Below are 17,322 nucleotides of genomic sequence, written 5' to 3' on the forward strand. Positions count from 1 at the left end.
AGGAGGGCGACTCCCACGGGCTTACCTGTATGGGTGTATTCGGGATGTTCCTGGTTACTTAAAATATTGAGATCGTACACCTGTGCACCGCTACGAGGTATCGGGTTAGACTATAAAGAGGATCATCAGCGGCCTATCGTGGTTTGTGAAGATCGTAATAGGAGAAAAAGATGTATCATTGAACCATAGCTAGCACAGCCTCCAATCGATGATTAGCACCGCTTTGCATGCGATATGAAACTCGCCTACTCCGCGGGCTGCAGATTAACTCATAAGTACTGGCAGACTGTTACCGCCTATACTTGTTTGATCATTACCACAGGTCAATTGACACACCAGACGCCTTGCAGTAACAAGCTGTGCCTCCTGGATCATCTGCAAAGCTGACCCTCGGGAAGCATCACTGCTAGTGCAAACCAAAAGACCAAATCTGAAGCATGGATTTGAGGGAAATAAGAACTCTATAAGGAATTTCGCCTTCTTGCAAGGTAGCGTACACAGCGTGAGTGGCAGCAAGATGCGGAATCGGACCTACGACACAGGACCTGTTGTTGGTGAACCATGAAAAGTACGGGTGGAAGTATATTGGCACTGATGCTGTCAGTGGACGGCAAGACAATTGCAAGAGGGGGTGCGTTCAATAGTGAAACATGAATTGAGAGATGATCGAAGGGTTTGGATCGGGCATGGCAGGACAGTGTGGTCACTCACTCTCGTAGTCTCCAAACGGTCATTTCTCCCATGAATTAAACGATAGAACAATGCTCATGTAAAAAACAGAGAGCCCGGAACTGAGTCGCGCCAAATCAAGATGGAGCAAGGCGGAGTGTATGCTCTTTCAAATGGCCACTGCAAGATGTCATCAGGCGACAATAAGACAATCTGCATATGGAATAGTAAGCGTATTGTCGACCCTCTGAGAACAACTCGTTAGACGGCGACAATCACGATAGACCGCTTCTCCTTGTTGACGCATGTCTCGGACTTATTGAAGTCGAATAGCGTGGGGAGCTCGTCCTCGTTAGTTGCAATCTGCTTCGGGTTATTCGGTTACAATGTGGGCAGGTTGTTTCTTTCTTTCTTTCTTTCTTGTCCAGTACATACAGCGCATCGAGCTCCACCGACTACTCTAGAATGCACTCGAGACCTGCAGTATATGTTGTATAAGATCGGGGAGGAGTATCCGGCAGCTCAGAATAGAAGGCGACACGACATGACATGACATATGGCCAGTCTTAGTTCTTGTTAGGAGAGAAGAAATACTTCGTTTGATAACATACCTTGGAAAATTAGATGCTCGGTAGGAGAAGGATTCGGTACAAGCCCAAAACTAGACGGTGTGGCCGAGGATAACAAGCTACTAGCGAGGTTCGACTTGTAGACCGAACCAATCAAATTTTTGCTTAGGCTTGCAAATAATGTTTGACGGCGCTGATTCTAAAGGAATGCACTCCTTACCACCGTGTCTACCTTGTACGCGCTTTCTGGACTCAGCATCTGCACCCTAGATGACAATGGGTTCAAAGCATCCCTAATGCGCGTCGTGATCCTATTGCGCACCGCCGCCCTTTTATTCATCTTTATTTTTCGAAATCATAGAGACGATGCTCACATCCTGGGACAGTCCTTCCAAATCCCCCGGGACACTGTGGTAGAGCGCTGCACAAGCACGCGCCCCTTGAATTCTAGGCGTAGAAGTGCATCCTTTGGCGCAACGCGCAGCGTGAATGTGGTGCAGCAGAAATTCGGGAAGGCATGTGTTTTCCACCGGGCGGCGGGATGCGTTGGGTCCGTAGCGTGGGCGGGGTCGTATGACGCCGAACTGGGGAAGAGCAGAGGATGAAGAGAGCCAGATGTTACATTACGACGCTGTGAAGAAAAATGAGAGAGTGGGGTAGGTAAGAGAGAGGACACACGTTAGTTAAACGAACGCCTAGGGGTTGGGGCAGTCTGGAGAGATCAAGACATTTCTGACTTACAAGGCGAGCTTTAAGACTTGCACTTGCAGTCTTCTTCCGAGTCTGCCTTGAACAATATTTCTGATTTCGTCCAATTCCGGATTGATTGACAAGGTTCTGAATCAAATATTAACAAACACATTCCCGTTACTAATAGAACCATTACAGTACTGTGGAATGTGGTAAGTACTATCACTTCAAGACTTCAGCTAAGCTCCAAGATCTGCTCGAGTTTTGGGTCCACACATTTCAGGGCTTTCTTGATCAGGGTCAGCGCTCTGGTTAGTGGAATGTTCGTTACTATTCCAGAAAGGCCGCTGAAATGCAGCATTTCTAACAATTCATAGTTCTGAAATTCAGATCACGTCGCGCATGTGCATTTCATAGAAGCATCAAGTCAGTGTGATCAAGTTGAAAGCTTACATTGAGCTTATATATTATTTTCACAGCAGGGGTTGGTCCACTCTATCGTAGACCAGGTTCCTAGAACGATGTTGCAGGGTCCAAACTTGCTCTGCAGGGACGATGGGGTGTCGTGGTCTTGCTAGAAAAAATCCCCTCATTTCCTTGTCAAGCTTCTCATCACTTGAAGGGGGATACCCCAGAGTCGTTTTCCGGTGACGATCGACGAAGAAAACTGGGGCAACAGCGTGTGTCGATCTAGCCCACGCACTAGGAGACTAACAGCAAGGTCCGAGTCGGTATGCTCTCGAGCCTAACACATTGGCGCCAGATTTTCACAGGGTGTGAGCATGATCATTGATCGTGTCACTAAAACGCTAAAAATTTATTTGAGCCGGCGATCCGTCACTTCAGCTGTTCCACTTCTGATCATGCAGTGCGTTCGTCAGAAATAGTGTATCAACCATTTACTGTAGATGTGTTTATAAATATTATCGTTCTAAAGCCCTCATGCTGCCGACAAACGTCAGTGTTTTGCAGGTCCGCGTGTCAAAACACCCAGTCTCTAAAGTGATATCCAGAAGGGGGGTAGGCCCTAATGTTCGAAATAGCTAAACGAGCCTTTCAATCTCTGTGACTATGTTGTAACCATCGCTTACACCTGAACTGCGGTTTGGAAAACATTCCTAGGTTGCGACGAAGTGCTCCGGCTTTTTAAGGTTTGAATCAAAATCTAGGATTCTAAATGTGGCGGAAAGTCTGCCTCAGGAACCTAAAGGCCCCAAACCTGTTTCATGATTTGAGCGCCGCTCATTCGATCCAAATTTATCGACAAGTACTGACCAGAATTCTGTGAACTTCGTGAAGGAACTGTCATTTATGAGGACACCAAACTCTAGTCACATAATTTCGAAGTCAACTTGGATACGTGAAGCAATTATGTATGAACACACCCTCCACAAGTACAAAAAATTATAATGGTCATTATGAAACAGCATGCGAAACAACAAAGAAAGATGCGCGATTGAAACAAATAAGAGCAAATGCGATAAGAAATGGGTGATATAGGGAATGACATAGAAAAATAATGTCCGAATGAGGTCCTACTTAAAATCGTTGAATACCCAGCCCTCCGGAAGTTCCAGGTATGGGTGTAGTTGAAGGTCCGCAGCGCTCGAGCGGTCCTCCGGATCACTAAGCATCGTTCGTGAGCACGGCAAACAAGACGGTAAATAACAACACTTGCATTGCGAAACATCTATCCTTGAAGTCTTTTGCAAGATCGGATAGCACCACGTCGGAAGGTATGGGCGGGGGTTGCTTATTTTGGTATACCTGCAGCAAACTCATGAGTGCACCGCACTTTGCACCATATACGAAGAAATGACCTTGAACATGACTGTTATAGCTTCATCATCACTCCATGGCCGCTTCCCTGCCCACATCTCGAGGACGACGCAGCCCACACTCCATATGTCAATTTTGGAGTTATAGCCTTTTTTCTGCGGATGTATGACCTCCGGTGCCATCCAGAAAACTGTGCCCTGCATCGCCGTAGAAGCCATGCCATTGATATCATCTGTGCGTTTTGAAATACCAAAGTCAGAGATCTTGCAAATTCCCGTTTTCTCCACCAAGATATTGTCTGCCTTCAAATCCTATACAAAACAATGAGGTACGAACAAACAATCATAGATAAAGCTTACTCGGTGTATGATATTCTTGGAATGGAGATATTCCAGACCCTCGAGAATCTGTCCAGTGAACGATTTCGTAACTTCCTCGTCGAATTTGCCATGGTCTCGCAGACAGCTTCCGACCGAGCCTCCGGGTACGTATTCTAAGAAACTGAAAACACGAATGAGTATATCATCAAAGATGGTTTCCGCAGCGCTTACATGCTCAAGAACGTCGGTGTCTCCTCGAATCCAAGGTATTGCACGATGTGAGGATGATCGAGATCCTTCAATGTCTCGCTCTCCATTTTGAGGGCCTGTACGAAGCTCATCTGACGGTTGTCTTTTCTGTCACTGGCGGTTATGGGGATTTCAACTTGCTTGACAGCAATCATCTCGCCCGTGGTGGCATTGAGGGCAAGATATACGCGACCATACGTTCCTTTGCCAATGAGTTCACCACGGACCCATTTGAATATCGCTGAATTACAGTTTAGCTCAGTATGGTAAAGAAAAGCAGAAAGCTCACGTCTGGGACCACCCGCCGGAGAGTCAGGGAGCGTCTTGTTGTAGTTCGCCTTCGTCTGTGACGAGGTATCGACTTCCTCAATGCGACTTCCCCATAACTTCGTGCTCCTCTTCCGCCAGATACTGTTGTCGGCTGATAGATCACCCCTAGAAAAGCGATCTATCCGCTTCTTGTGTTCTTCCGCAACGATACGGATGGACTTCTTCGGTCGTACCAGCGCCTTGTCTCTATCAACGATGTTTGGAATCCCGTAGGTATGGTCTATGGCAGTGGGCGATGTCCCGCCAGAATTAGCTTCAATGACGGGTTTGTCGAGATCATGCTCCGGGAAGAACTCCTCGAGCCGATCGTAGACATCCTCTGGAGGAGGACGATGCGCCCAAGTAGATTCCTCAAACGTGCTGCTTTTGTGCCTAGTCTTCGGCGTACGTGGTCGAGGAAGGCGTAGCTGAGGCATGAAATTAGGTGGTGCTGGGAAATTGGCTGGGACACCGCGCGTCATACCACCAGGCCCAGAGCTTGGAGTTGTAACGTGAAGAGCGGGACGTGGAGGACTGGGATTCTGGTTGGTACCAGACACGGGAGTCCTAGAAGTGTCATTGTTCTCTGACGTGGGTTTGCGCGACCACAGATCAGAAGACGCGGTCCCGTAAGTTTCATTAGTGCCAACTCCATCGTCCGAGGAATCCGACGTTATGAAGGGTCTGAGTCTGATATCCCAGACCGGCTTGTCCTTTTCATCCGGACGTAAAGTGGACTCTGTGGCTGTGCTCTCCTGACTGCTGGCACCAGAATCAGTCTTGAAAGTCGAAGGTACGATCGTCCCGGTGGAAGTAAAGGTAAGTCCGCATGTATTATTCGACGTACTCGGCCGAGAAGTAACGGGGCTGCGGGGAGGAGTTTCAGATGGAGGGTTGGTGCGAGCTGGAGAACCAGCATAAGGACCAGGTCTTAGGGATGACGGAAGGGTGATTCCCCCATAATTATCCTCTCTCAGGGGAACTTCACCAAACCTTGAAGAGCCGCTGCTGGACTGAGTTTGGTGAGTGGGCCTAAAATCATCACGGTCGCGATGTGCGTCATTGGTAGGGTAACGCTGCTGGGAGGGCGAGGCAGAATGTGGGCGCGGACATGGTTCCTGAGTGGGTGACAGATAGCCAAGAGTGCCGCTCGCTGATGGTTGTTGAGCGCGAGTATATGTGGTGGTGTCCACATTGACAATATCGGGCCTGCTTTGAGATGGCCTGGGTCTGGGTCCTAAATCTAGGGGTCTTGGATAGGAATTGGTGCCCGAACCGGACGGAGTAGGAAGATGGGGCCGGCTCGGTGAAGGGCGAAGTATGTGTGGCAGAGGGGGCTTCGAGCCCTTGAGAACCTCTGTGCTCTTCGCTTTATTGAGCGACCTTGTGGGAGTCGGAGAATCGGCTGGTTTATGTGTAGATATATAGTGTGATGGAACAGGCTTGCCTCCTCCCCCCTTCTGCTTGTTCTGAGATGGGCGGGAATACTCAACGTGTGATGGTCTCCTCTTGGGCGAACGCGTCATTCCCGACGACGAAGGTGGAGAAGGCTTTCTCACCACAGATCCCGCCTCGCTGTCACGGGTGGCTGCGAGTCCTGCATGATCGTCGGAAGTTGTCAATCTTTCGGGTCGCAGTATCATAGCTCGCGCCCGATGGATGCCATTATCCTGTGGTTTTGTCCATTCCCCAGCTAGCCCCGCTGGACGTTCAACGTCGCGAAAAGCTTGATCAACTGTCTCTGCATCTGAACCTCTCCGCAGGTGGTGTTTATTGAGGAAATTCTCATGAATAGGAGTAGATTGAGAAGAGGGAAGACTCTGTCCATGAGACGAATCGTAACGATGGCGATCGACGCCTGCTGAATGCGGTGTTTTTGCGGACGCGGGAGAAGGTTGACGGTCTTCATATCGTGCACTTTGTGGTGGTGACGATAACATGGTGGCAGATGAATTGGAGTGAGGAGGTGGCCTCATCGTACTCCTGTTATCTGAATCATCGATGTCATCAGATATCACAGATGGCTCATAGCCTGCATCCGGCGTTAGATCTTCAGAAGATACACTCTCCGGGCGAGAAGACTTGGATGGCCGTGGCCTTGGAACCAAGGGGCTGAATACTGGCACGGGGGGCGGGGGCACGGATTTGACTGGCGAGTTTAGGAGCGAAGGGTCCTGAACCCTTGCTTGAGAAGGACAAACCAAGAACTTCAAGCTCCCCTCACTGTCACCTCGATCACGAACCAGCCGAATTAGGTTATCGTCTGATAGTGGTTCACCGATCGCGACTTTGCCGATTTGGGTGCGATAAATGGAGAGCTGTCCACATTGATCTTCATGCGGTACTTTGAGCTGCGGTAGGTGCTTGGTCAGGATTGAAATGGAATGAGAAGAATCGGCGCACATCAGCAAAAATGCGTTCCCAGATGAAAGCTGCGCTATTTGCATTTGTGATATCGACAGCTGTATAGGCATGACAGTCATAGGTTACCATAATAACCCACGGAAGCAGATGTGGTACAGTCGACGATGAAGAAGGGGATGGAGACTGAAAGTATGAATGTGAGATAACGACCAAACAAAAATAAAAAATAGCTCACATGGAGAGAAACCTCAGATCCAAGATGTCGATGTGAGGGTCTGCGATGGCGAAAGTGGAGAACATCGGCGATCTTCTGGAGACGAGTAGGGGGTTGAGCGGACTCGGTACGTTCAACGAGCGTTGTACCATCGTCAATAGCAATGACTGAATTACTCAAATCTGAGTGTGCTGTTTGACCGGGAGTGCTTGGTGGAGGAGTTGATTCGACTGCATTTGAGCTCTGACTCGAAGGAGAGGATAGATTGGGATTTGAACGGGATGGAGGATAATGCTGTGGTAGATCGGTTGTCAAGGGAGGAGCGGGGGGTCTTGGAGGACGCAGTGGTGGAGTTGGAATTACTGATGTTGAATGTTGATTCAAGGAAGAGTTAGAAGCCTGGGGATGATGGCGAGGGTGACGAGGACGTTCATCCTCACTACTACTAGAATCGCCTGGATCTGGATTTGATAGAACGAGGACACGGCGAGGTCTAGGTGCGCTCGACGACCTAGTATCCTCTGACATAGAGTAGGAGGGCATTAACAGCTCTCTCCAACGGTTTCCTGATCTGTTTGTGAGCCATTGCTACGATGGTAGATACAGTGGGAGGACCGCACACCTTCCGTTTATTTATGCTAGTAAGAATACCTATAAAGAGGACTGATACTCAGACGACGAGTATGAGCAAGGAAGAGAGTCGTCGTAAGGTGGTCAAACTTGCCCGTTGGCGCTAGAAAGTGTGGCATACGACCATAAGCTTAGCTTACTTAAGTAAGCCCCAAGGGGGAGTTTTCAAAACAAAAACCCAAAAAAAATCAATTCTATCATATATCAACTGCCTCATGGCCGCCATGCATGGTTATGGTACTTTATAGTACCTCCTTGTTCTTGCCGTTGTTCTTCGTTTTACCATCAAGTCGCAACCCGGGTTACTCTCACCGTAGCTAAACCGAGTTAGATCATTGAACAACGGTTATTCCACGGAGCCGTGATCCTACAGGCCTGTCAGGAACAATCTCGTATCCTTAGGACTGACCACTGCCCATTTCATCACTTACTCAACTTAGCCATGTTACGTCCTCTGCTATACACTCCGTACTGTACATACTGTCCCTCATTCTCGCATAATGGAATCATCTGTCACTGTTGCTTCTTTTCTCCCCGTCGCCATCAATCCCTCTTGAAGATCAATCTGAGGGCTTCAAGTTGAGCAAAACCAATCGAATCCAAATGCCAAGGCGCAGACCTTGGGAAAATCTGCACGTTCTGCCAACATCCCCTCACTCCAACACAAAAGCTTCAAAAGCTGCACCAGCTTTACCTCTTTTCCCTGGCTGAGGCTTTCAAGAATTGCAGCATTAACCTCACCCGCAGTTTTCATCCGCTGTGCGGGCGACAGAAGTTCGGATATGGCCGCAGGTGCCGAGGATGAAGAGTCGAACGCCAAAAGTGCCATCGTACGTTCCAGCTCTGCAAGAAACTCCGGACTTTCTTCACCTCTTGGAGCGAGTTCGTCTTGCGCAAATTTCAATGCCTCTGTGATACGCCCATGCCGAATGTGCTCAATTAGCTTCTGCTGCTGAAGGTGAAAATACAATGCAGGGTTCGTATCAAGGATCTGGAAATGCAAGGGTAAGAATTCGTCCATTCCACATGTGAAATAAATCAAGGACGGATCATATTGAAGACTGAAGTTTTGGTTTACAGATCTCATCACCGACTTCCGAAGAAATCTGAGAGTGGTGCATGAAACGTTTTAATCTTACGTCCTTGGTATAAAAGCTACGAAAAAAATAACACGTGACCCTACCTCAGGATTCAGGTCATTCATGCGAGAAATAGCTTCCTCAATATCGCCCCGTTGCAGGGCTTCTCGAATCACCATGCGACTTTCGATACTCTCGAAGTCTACGGGTGGTGGAACGTTGGCTTCATCGCTGAATTCCTCTGCGGCAGACTTGTATCCCTCGATAACGAGATAGTCCATAATAAGTCGGTTCAAATCACTAACAAGCAAGAATGTCAGTAAACGCTCAAAATACGGCGTGTAACGAGGATATATCAGATAATACATGCAATATCTTTTCTCATCTCAAATTTCAGAGAGATTCCCATTGATGATTTTTCATCTTTTAGGCGCAGAAAGCAAGGATAAACACTCACTCTTTTGTGACCTGAACCTCGCATAGACGTCGCTCCCACTCTTCTTTACGAATTGTGGTCCTCGGAGGCTGAAGTTTGAAGTTTGGCCGACAATCATAAGAGATACGCCGCACGAATGAAGCTTGAAAATACACACCATAGATGTGACGGGGGTGAAGGTAAAAGGAATTTAAGCTCTGCGCCACTTCAGGGCAGGTTTGGCAACGTGCTAACCTTATTGAGTTCTGATTTGGCAACCTTCAGTCAAGACGCGGTCGAATCCAGATCGCAGTCCTCACATCTTTATCGCCTTCTTGGCCACGGGGTAGGGTCCTATATATGCAGACAGTACTTATACCAGTACAGTAAGGTTCTTTCGTTGAGTAGTATAGCCATGAATGACCAAAATTAGCCAGTACTATCCCCTACATCCCCAATTGAAAGTGGCTCACGGCACTCACGAATAGACCGTAAGGGATAGTACACCCTGCTCTGAGATTATGATGATCAGATTCAAGTACATATAGGGATGCTTAAAAATGGAAATGAGCAACCAGTATCACATATGTCTATGAAAGTAGGCGGAAAAATGACTGCTCGAATGCCATAACACTCGACGCCGCATGTAACTTCTCCTGTATCACTTGCAGCATTGTTTTAGAATTTAATCGTTAGCGAATGGATACACCAGCTTACACACACGCTGCGTCGCATAAATAATAAATTCCATACCCAAAATCGCGCTTAGTTCTCAAGATATGAACCAAAGGTTCTCCCCGCATATGAATGACGTGCGGGTGCATCGAAGTCCGATGTCAGTGGTAGACGGAGATGAGGCTGAGAATCATGGCACAAAAGGGGTTGACCGTATCATATTGTGCGAAGTAATTCGTCGCCCTTGAATGCGAACTGTTACCAGCTGTCGTACACAGTCTGATACTGCCAATACAACGCGAGTTCCTCCATTGCGAGCCACGACAAGCAAAGTGTTTGAGCCCACTAGTCCCTGATAAATCATCTGAGCAGACGCCATGCCGACGTAGGGGTAAAATTCACGAAGAAACGGTTATCTTCATTCGTATACGGCCTGTGTATGAGAGACTAGGCGCAAGCCGCCTATACTTTTGAGACAATGCCACCTGACCTGATCATGTCAAAGAAATCGTCCTTCCCGATTGTCGCTGTAAAAGGTACATCACTTCATGTTTGCCACATCAATTCAGACACCAACCTGGATTTCCTCTCCCGATAATATTGTCCTTGTGCTTGGCCTTTTGTTTTCCTTTCGGTTTCTTGTCCAACAGGGGTGCTGGAAGGGCAGGTTTCCCCGTTCCTCGCAAGCCTTTTGACTGTTCGGCAGCAACGCCTGCCGCTACCTGCGATTGTTGAATAGTATTAAAGAGTTTCACCACTTGAGATATTTTCAATGCATGATAGGATAATGCAAGCAATATTATGATACGCACCTCCTCGTTGAGCAACCTTGCGCAAGGAGCGTTCACTCTCGCCGCCCCAGCCTCCGATAACATCCCGTACGCGTCCTTTGTCCGCCTTTTCCTTCTTCTCTATTTGAATCACTCTGTGGGCCTTCAATTCAAGCTTTGCACCATTTTTCTGGCGCGCGATAGAAGGTTTGAGAGATAACGGCAGGTCCGACGGTGCAATGGTGTCAAGCAGGCCTTGCAGGGTAGCACCAAATTGTGAGGGCTCTGTTGCCCGCCGCTTTCGTTTTAATGTTTTCTTCGACTTTGTTATTCTTTTATCCGCAATTTCAGCCTCCGTGTCTGGAGAATCGTCGTCTTCCAATGAAGAAATAGAGGTCGTGGATTGCTGTGCTTCAGCTTCGAGATCATTATCACTCTGTTCGTGGTCTGCACCAGACGCGTCAACATCGCTATCTTCTGAGAGTTTTAGGCGTTTAACAGGCATGATGTGGTCGAAGTTGAAGGTGAATTTGAAATCAGTCCAATTCTAATTTGGACAACTAGTCATTTTGTTCACACTAGTGAGCTACACGAGCATGTTTGAATTTTAGCTTTAACGCCATTCTCGCAAGCATCGAGGCCCTGCAGACCATTTTGTGTACAGGCGATTGTCACGGAATATTTTTTGTCTCGCGGTCTTCACGAGGAGAAGATAGGTCCCGTCTGGTCGTCGACGCGGTAACTGGCAACGGCTATTGCTGCTCCGCTGTTATCAGTGACCCAAACGTTTTGCCATAACAATGATCCCTGTATCGCTTGGACCACTGGATTTCTCCCCGGAGCCCGATCTTCATCCTTTGTATCCGAGTTCAAGTCTCATATCCCACTTGCTGTCACCCGATTCGGGCTTAGCACCCTCCCAAAAGTCTGAACTGGTATCCCATTCACTGTCGCGAGCATGCGTATTCGGGGATCTATCTCTTCTCCAGTATCTTTTGTCTGACCATCAATTACAACCTTATATCGACCTCGGCGCACGCGACGAAGACGGGCTTAGCTTGATCAGTCTTGCAATCCTAGGTTTCGGGTCTGAATCGGAGAGAGATGTCGAACGTGAAGAATGTGTTCGGCTGCTGATTGCACAAGGAACTGATGCTGCCTGTGCAGATAAAGGCGAGTACATCGGTTCCATCTCACCCAGTTGTTGACATTTCCGTTATTAGCTGGCTGGACTGCTCTCCATCACGCTGCAGTTCTTTGTCCCCCTACTCTTGTCTCCCATTTGATGACGCATGGATGCTCCCCTTTTGCAGAGACACGTCGACGGCTGACACCGCTCGATATAGTTACTGCTCATACTGTTCTGCCCGGGCGTGATGACATTGCGCTGTTACTCGAAGAAGCAATGCGGAGCCAAGGGTGGATGGGAGGCAGGATGGAGGAGAAGCGTAGAGCGTTGGACGAGCAGCTTAAACGTAAAGGAAGACAGAAAAGCGTACGCGAGAATGTCTCAAAAGTGCTTGGCCTACAGAATCAATGGTGGAGTTCCCATGAGGAAGATGAAGGCTTCTCTTCGGATGACGAGGATGATCGATTTGACGAAGAACTGTATGTGAGTCACATATCCTCCTTGAAATTCCACTTGCGGTTGCCTTATCTTGTTATGGAGACTCCGAAACTAGACTTTACATCTATGCTCGCATGGTCACCACAAGAGCTTTCACATATTTTCGATGCAGTCATCACGACCTCCCATACTTCTGTTCGGAATTCTCAACCTGCCATTACTTTGTACCTTATGGCGCGTTTTGCGTGCTTAACATGCGATCAAACGTGGCTTGAAGATCTTGTACTAGGAGCGACAGATGCAATCGAAGAGAAGTTCTTTGTGTGCATACTTTTACTTTTATGCTCTCACAGCTAATCCAATCACGTAGAGCCGTTCAGAAGATATCACTTGTCTTGTATTTTGTTTATACAACGCCACCATATGGTTGCACCTCATGCAATGCGACAACGCTATAAACGAGGGTTGTGAAATGCTAGGCTCGTTCGAACTTCTCGAGCAAGTGATCAACTCTGTGTTTGGTGAGCTTCATTCGGTTTCTTCTAGTCGTATTTTTATTCCTGACGTCATCTGAAGTATTCATCATTCGTTACGCCGAGCGTCAGATAGATCAATTACTGGACGCAGCGATACTGGACAGTTCGCCCGTGGCGTCGGAATTTGAATCCGTGCAGTTCCAATCAGAGTGGTCATTTTTGAGACCGTTTAGCGCCAAAAAGAAGAGTACCTCAAATACTCCAAATCATGGAACACCCAAGAATGGCACACCATCTTCGCCTCCTTTTCTACCGAGTCGTCCACCATCTCCGTCTCCTTTCTACCGAGTCGTCCACCATCTCCGTCTCCCTTGTTACTCGGCCCCGCGCCTGTCTCAGCTAAAGGATTGTCATCGTTGAGACAAACTCTTTCGCGCGCAAAAACACCTTCGACAGCGTTCAACACGCATTCTGACGTCCTGCAAACTACAGGATTGCGGGATCTGACTTCATTCTTGACGGCACTACATACACTTTTAACCCTATCGGACGTCAATCCTGTGCTAATGATTCAATTCTGGTCTCAAGTGATGTACTGGACTTCGTGTGAGTGTAGTTTCCATTCTTGCTCGCTTATAATTGACTCGCAACGTCAGGTGAAATATTCAATCGAATTCTGACCAGGAAAAAGTATCTCTGCCGGTATGTATTTGTTGCAAAGACAGTCTGTTAGTACTCACACGTACCGAGCATAGGTCTAAAGCGGTACAGATCGGCATGAATCTGGTTGTGTTGGAAGAGTGGGTAGAGGATATGGGCCTACCTCGTGGAATTGCATCCCATCTTACACCTGTACGGGATTTACTGAATTGGCTTCAGGTGAGGTATCAATACTCGAATTTACGCTGCCGCCCGCTCAATGACGCGATTACAGTGTCTGTCATCGATTACGGATTTTTCCAATCTGGTGGCTACCATACAGACAATGAAGAGCATTAACCCATTACAAGCAAGTCATTTTTTTAGACATCACGGTTTTATGCTTACCGTTCAAACACAGATGCGACGTGCTGTGCGAGATTACAAATATGAAGTTAATGAGGGGAGGATGACAGACGAGTGCATCCAGTATTTGACGCAGCTCCAAAAGGACTGGGAACGCCATCGTGTTAAGATGGGTGTTGAGGCCCTGCGCAAGGAGGTAATTACCCTGATTGCTATCTTGCCGAGCGAAACTAACACACCCACCAGATGGGCGAGCGCGAGCGGGAACGTGAGCTTGAAGATAGCATGGCGAGCGAAGCTAATGCAAGCCTCAACGCATCTTCAGAAACATTCGCCGCCCAGCATAGCATCGACAACTTGTTTGATCGTTCGCACTCACAATCTGAATGGGAGCCAGCCAAAGCACCCCAAGTTCTAGGGGAGCTTCTAGATTCTCGTCATATGCTGCCTCTTTTCCTTCCATCAGATCCTCGTGTACTTTCTGCGACGCCCGAAAAACGAGTGGTCAACGGATGGGGTGAACGAGTAGGTGCGCGAACCGCAGGCCATGCTCGGAACACCAGCCAAGCAAGCACTCTCGATGGAGGGGCAATGAAGTGGAGATGTCGCAGTCGAAGGGTACGAAATGTCGATTTCGAAACGCTGCAGTGGGTCGACAGGTTCAGGACTAAACCGCAGACATTCCAACTGCCCGTGCATGGAGAAGAGTACGAAGAGACCTACCCATCCACACCATTATCCGATGGCATAGATGACTTGTGCATCAACACTGATGTTCCCCATACCGTATTGCACGGCACCCCACTTACCAAGAGACCATCAGCCCGTAGTAGAGGGCGTCTCAGTCTCATTGGGGACCCTGTCATACCAATTTCCTTATGAATCGTCGGGCTCATCTGTTCATCGATCTGACATTGCTTTACCTTGATATTGCACTAGTATTGGACTTTCGTATATTACGCATCCATATTGTGTTACCGTTTCAACAATCTGTCGACCATGGAAGTGGACGATAAGGGAGACCAATATTTGAATATGAACTTCGGAACCACCTACTTATCTCCATTTGTCTGGTCAACGATGTCAAGGGGCTTGATCCCGCCCAATAGTGGCATAGTCTCCCCAACCAGACCTTTATAGACGAAGGAAGACAGTCGTCCCTTCTGATAAAGCCCCACCATAACCACAAGATGACGCAGATAGAAGTGTTCTTCAATAGCGTGGCTTCCGTGGTGAAACCTGCGACTCTATTGATGCTACTTCCCCAAGATCAGACTAGTTGGTGCCAGCAGGTGTGTTATCGGAGATTGTTTTTGGCCAACTCGGTCTCAAGCATTCGGTGCCATCACTTTTCAGTTCGCACAGGAAGGATACAATGTGGTACATTTGACGTACCCTCTTCCCCCAAATTCTTCTTTCAAGGATGCGATGAAAGTCGTCGATGACAAAATCATTACGCTGGGAGCTGACTGGGGACTGTTGACATACGGTTTGACCACAGAGGATGCGGAGACCCTTGTATCGAAACTCGCTCTCTCGCTTGCAGATCTGAAGGCTTGCGCTCACTTTTGCCCAGATGCTGAGGTTACCCATGGTTTTTTGATGAAGGACAGCCAGAGGAGACACATCCCGTAAGTCGACTATTGCCTCGAGGGTTAAATTAACTTATAACTGCCGTCCATTTCAAGAGTTACTTTTCACCTCGCTTCTTCCCAAGAAGTGCTCCATGCCTCCCTGTTACTTTTCGAGGATCCGGCTAATCTTGGTTATTCTCTCCCGACTCACTCTCGATTACCGGTGCGGGTGTATTCATACCCTCTAGTGTCAAAATTCCCACCGTTTCCCTTCTCGATACAACCTCCCGTCAGTGTGAATGTTAACGATAAACAATCGGTCGACCCCTATCTTCGCTCGGCTTCCAGCCTATCGCTTACTCGGACCCTCGAATTGTTGAAGGCCCATCTTGGCCCTCATTTCAACCTCGAGAGGCTCTGGGAGAAGCACACTTATTATGTACATGAACAATATGGCGCTAAAGAAGTCACTTACACGTTTTATTGGGCAGGAATTTATTGAAAGAGATGCACCTAGTACGTCAACATACCATTAATACCATCGCATTCAAAGCAGGGAAGCTAATTCATTCCATCGACAGAGACGATGTCTACAATGGTTCATCTCCACTCCAAATGATGAATTAGCAGGTAGTGATACATTGATACAGGTTGCCACACCATACGTCAATCATGTTGCAACGATGACCGGAGGCGTCGGGTATGATGACCTGGCGAGATTTTACAAGGTTAGTGGGCCACAACATTCCAACTCAGCGTTCACTTACTCGTCTCTTAGTATCATTTCACAACTGTAAGGGGTAATATTGCCCCGTACATTTTACGCTTTTACGACGTGTGACAGGTAACACCGCAAGACTTTGAGCTCATTACTGTCTCTCGGACTGGTGAGGCATATATGGCTCAGTTCAAGACTTGACCCACTAAATCTTGTTCAGTTGGTTGCGATAGGATTGTTGATGAGATGATTTTCAAGTGCCACCACACATCTGTACGTTGCGATCCACTGATGTCCTATGAGTGAGCTAGATTTGCTTCTTAGGAAATAGACTAGTACGTTTCAAAGGAATTTTCTCCTCGTGTCATGAAGTCGACCCAACGACAGTTTTCTGCCTGGAATAGCTCCGACAGGGAAACACATTGAGATCGCTATGGTGGGGATAGTTGCCTTTAGAGGCGATAAACTTTTCTTTGAGTGAGTGGATGCAGTCACTCTTAAAGTCTAAAGGTGCTATCCTTAACGCTGCATACTAGACATCTGTGGGTATTCCTTCGAGACACAGATTTGTAGCCTATATGGCTCACCCTTTCAGGTACTGGGACCAGGCCGGGATTCTTGTGCAGCTTGGACTGTTGGACCCCTCTAATCTTCCTGTTGCTGGGGTTGAGGTCGCTAAGAAAGTTCTGGACCCTTTCGGTATGCCCAGTAACACACTCCTGAAAAGATGGCATGAAAGCAAGGGACTTCCAATCGATTGAGGTAATTTGACGGTGGTCATTGGAGGAAGCTTGACAACAGGCAGTTGTATACAATTCAAATATGATCTTTCAATTCAGCGCGCAGATCTGTTACTGTTCACAGTATGTAATACATTTTGGCATCGAGAGCGACTGTGCAGTGTGAATTGTACCTCGTTGATGTCGACTGGCCAGTACAGGATTTGACTGCGGAGACCGCCGTTAGTGGTGGGGCTGTGTTCGTGACGTGATGGGGTTTGAATTGTGTCCTGAAACCTATGGCTTGCAGCTTGGCAATCCACACACATATATAATTTCTTTCCTATACCACCACCTTCACTTGAATTTCCTCTCGCTGTGCTTCTGGAAGTCATGGCACATTTTGATACAAACCATCCAGCTGGATCGAAATTCCATACGGATCCTTTTGGAGATGACAGTCGAGAAAAACCCTTTGACGGTTTAGATGGAATAATACAAGACGATACCACGACTTTCGCAACGACTACG

At 47.8% G+C, this 17,322-nt stretch overlaps 5 protein-coding genes across 5 annotated transcripts; 2 read left to right on the forward strand and 3 right to left on the reverse strand.

Annotated features, from left to right (window-relative positions):
- Positions 1-1,608: 1,608 nt before the first annotated feature.
- Positions 1,609-2,121, reverse strand: BJ212DRAFT_1295186 (uncharacterized protein; the record flags this gene model as incomplete). The annotated part of the gene is made up of 4 exons (XM_041332293.1): positions 1,609-1,869; positions 1,917-1,950; positions 1,980-2,075; positions 2,099-2,121. The coding sequence occupies 4 exons, from the start codon at positions 2,119-2,121 to the stop codon at positions 1,609-1,611; spliced, it is 414 nt and encodes a 137-aa protein (XP_041199100.1).
- Positions 2,122-3,463: 1,342 nt separating this feature from the next.
- On the reverse strand, positions 3,464-7,691 carry BJ212DRAFT_1295187 (uncharacterized protein; the record flags this gene model as incomplete). The annotated part of the gene is made up of 8 exons (XM_041332294.1): positions 3,464-3,554; positions 3,598-3,695; positions 3,749-4,018; positions 4,067-4,208; positions 4,259-4,517; positions 4,566-6,936; positions 6,989-7,132; positions 7,185-7,691. 8 exons carry the CDS (start codon positions 7,689-7,691, stop codon positions 3,464-3,466), a joined length of 3,882 nt encoding a protein of 1,293 aa, XP_041199101.1.
- A 676-nt stretch (positions 7,692-8,367) lies between these two features.
- BJ212DRAFT_1295188 (CTLH/CRA C-terminal to lish motif domain-containing protein) lies at positions 8,368-11,237 on the reverse strand (the record flags this gene model as incomplete). The annotated part of the gene is made up of 7 exons (XM_041332295.1): positions 8,368-8,784; positions 8,977-9,172; positions 9,330-9,450; positions 9,770-9,800; positions 10,431-10,489; positions 10,540-10,719; positions 10,775-11,237. 7 exons carry the CDS (start codon positions 11,235-11,237, stop codon positions 8,368-8,370), a joined length of 1,467 nt encoding a protein of 488 aa, XP_041199102.1.
- A 52-nt stretch (positions 11,238-11,289) lies between these two features.
- Positions 11,290-14,860, forward strand: BJ212DRAFT_1316503 (DIL domain-containing protein). Its single transcript, XM_041334209.1, has 11 exons — positions 11,290-11,905; positions 11,956-12,344; positions 12,402-12,620; positions 12,670-12,820; positions 12,876-13,092; positions 13,125-13,381; positions 13,432-13,477; positions 13,531-13,654; positions 13,710-13,784; positions 13,836-13,976; positions 14,027-14,860. Exons 1-11 carry the CDS (start codon positions 11,533-11,535, stop codon positions 14,660-14,662), a joined length of 2,628 nt encoding a protein of 875 aa, XP_041199103.1. The 5' UTR covers positions 11,290-11,532; the 3' UTR covers positions 14,663-14,860.
- BJ212DRAFT_1316517 (NTF2-like protein) lies at positions 14,838-17,007 on the forward strand. The gene is made up of 13 exons (XM_041334210.1): positions 14,838-15,072; positions 15,137-15,411; positions 15,469-15,793; positions 15,846-15,870; positions 15,936-15,952; positions 16,005-16,082; positions 16,133-16,147; positions 16,199-16,241; positions 16,293-16,345; positions 16,397-16,407; positions 16,460-16,549; positions 16,609-16,614; positions 16,668-17,007. The coding sequence occupies exons 1-13, from the start codon at positions 14,971-14,973 to the stop codon at positions 16,831-16,833; spliced, it is 1,206 nt and encodes a 401-aa protein (XP_041199104.1). The 5' UTR covers positions 14,838-14,970; the 3' UTR covers positions 16,834-17,007.
- Positions 17,008-17,322: the final 315 nt, after the last annotated feature.

The sequence above is a fragment of the Suillus subaureus genome (genome assembly GCF_016647635.1).
Source record: "Suillus subaureus strain MN1 chromosome Unknown BJ212scaffold_2, whole genome shotgun sequence".
In the NCBI taxonomy this organism is placed as follows: domain Eukaryota; kingdom Fungi; phylum Basidiomycota; class Agaricomycetes; order Boletales; family Suillaceae; genus Suillus; species Suillus subaureus.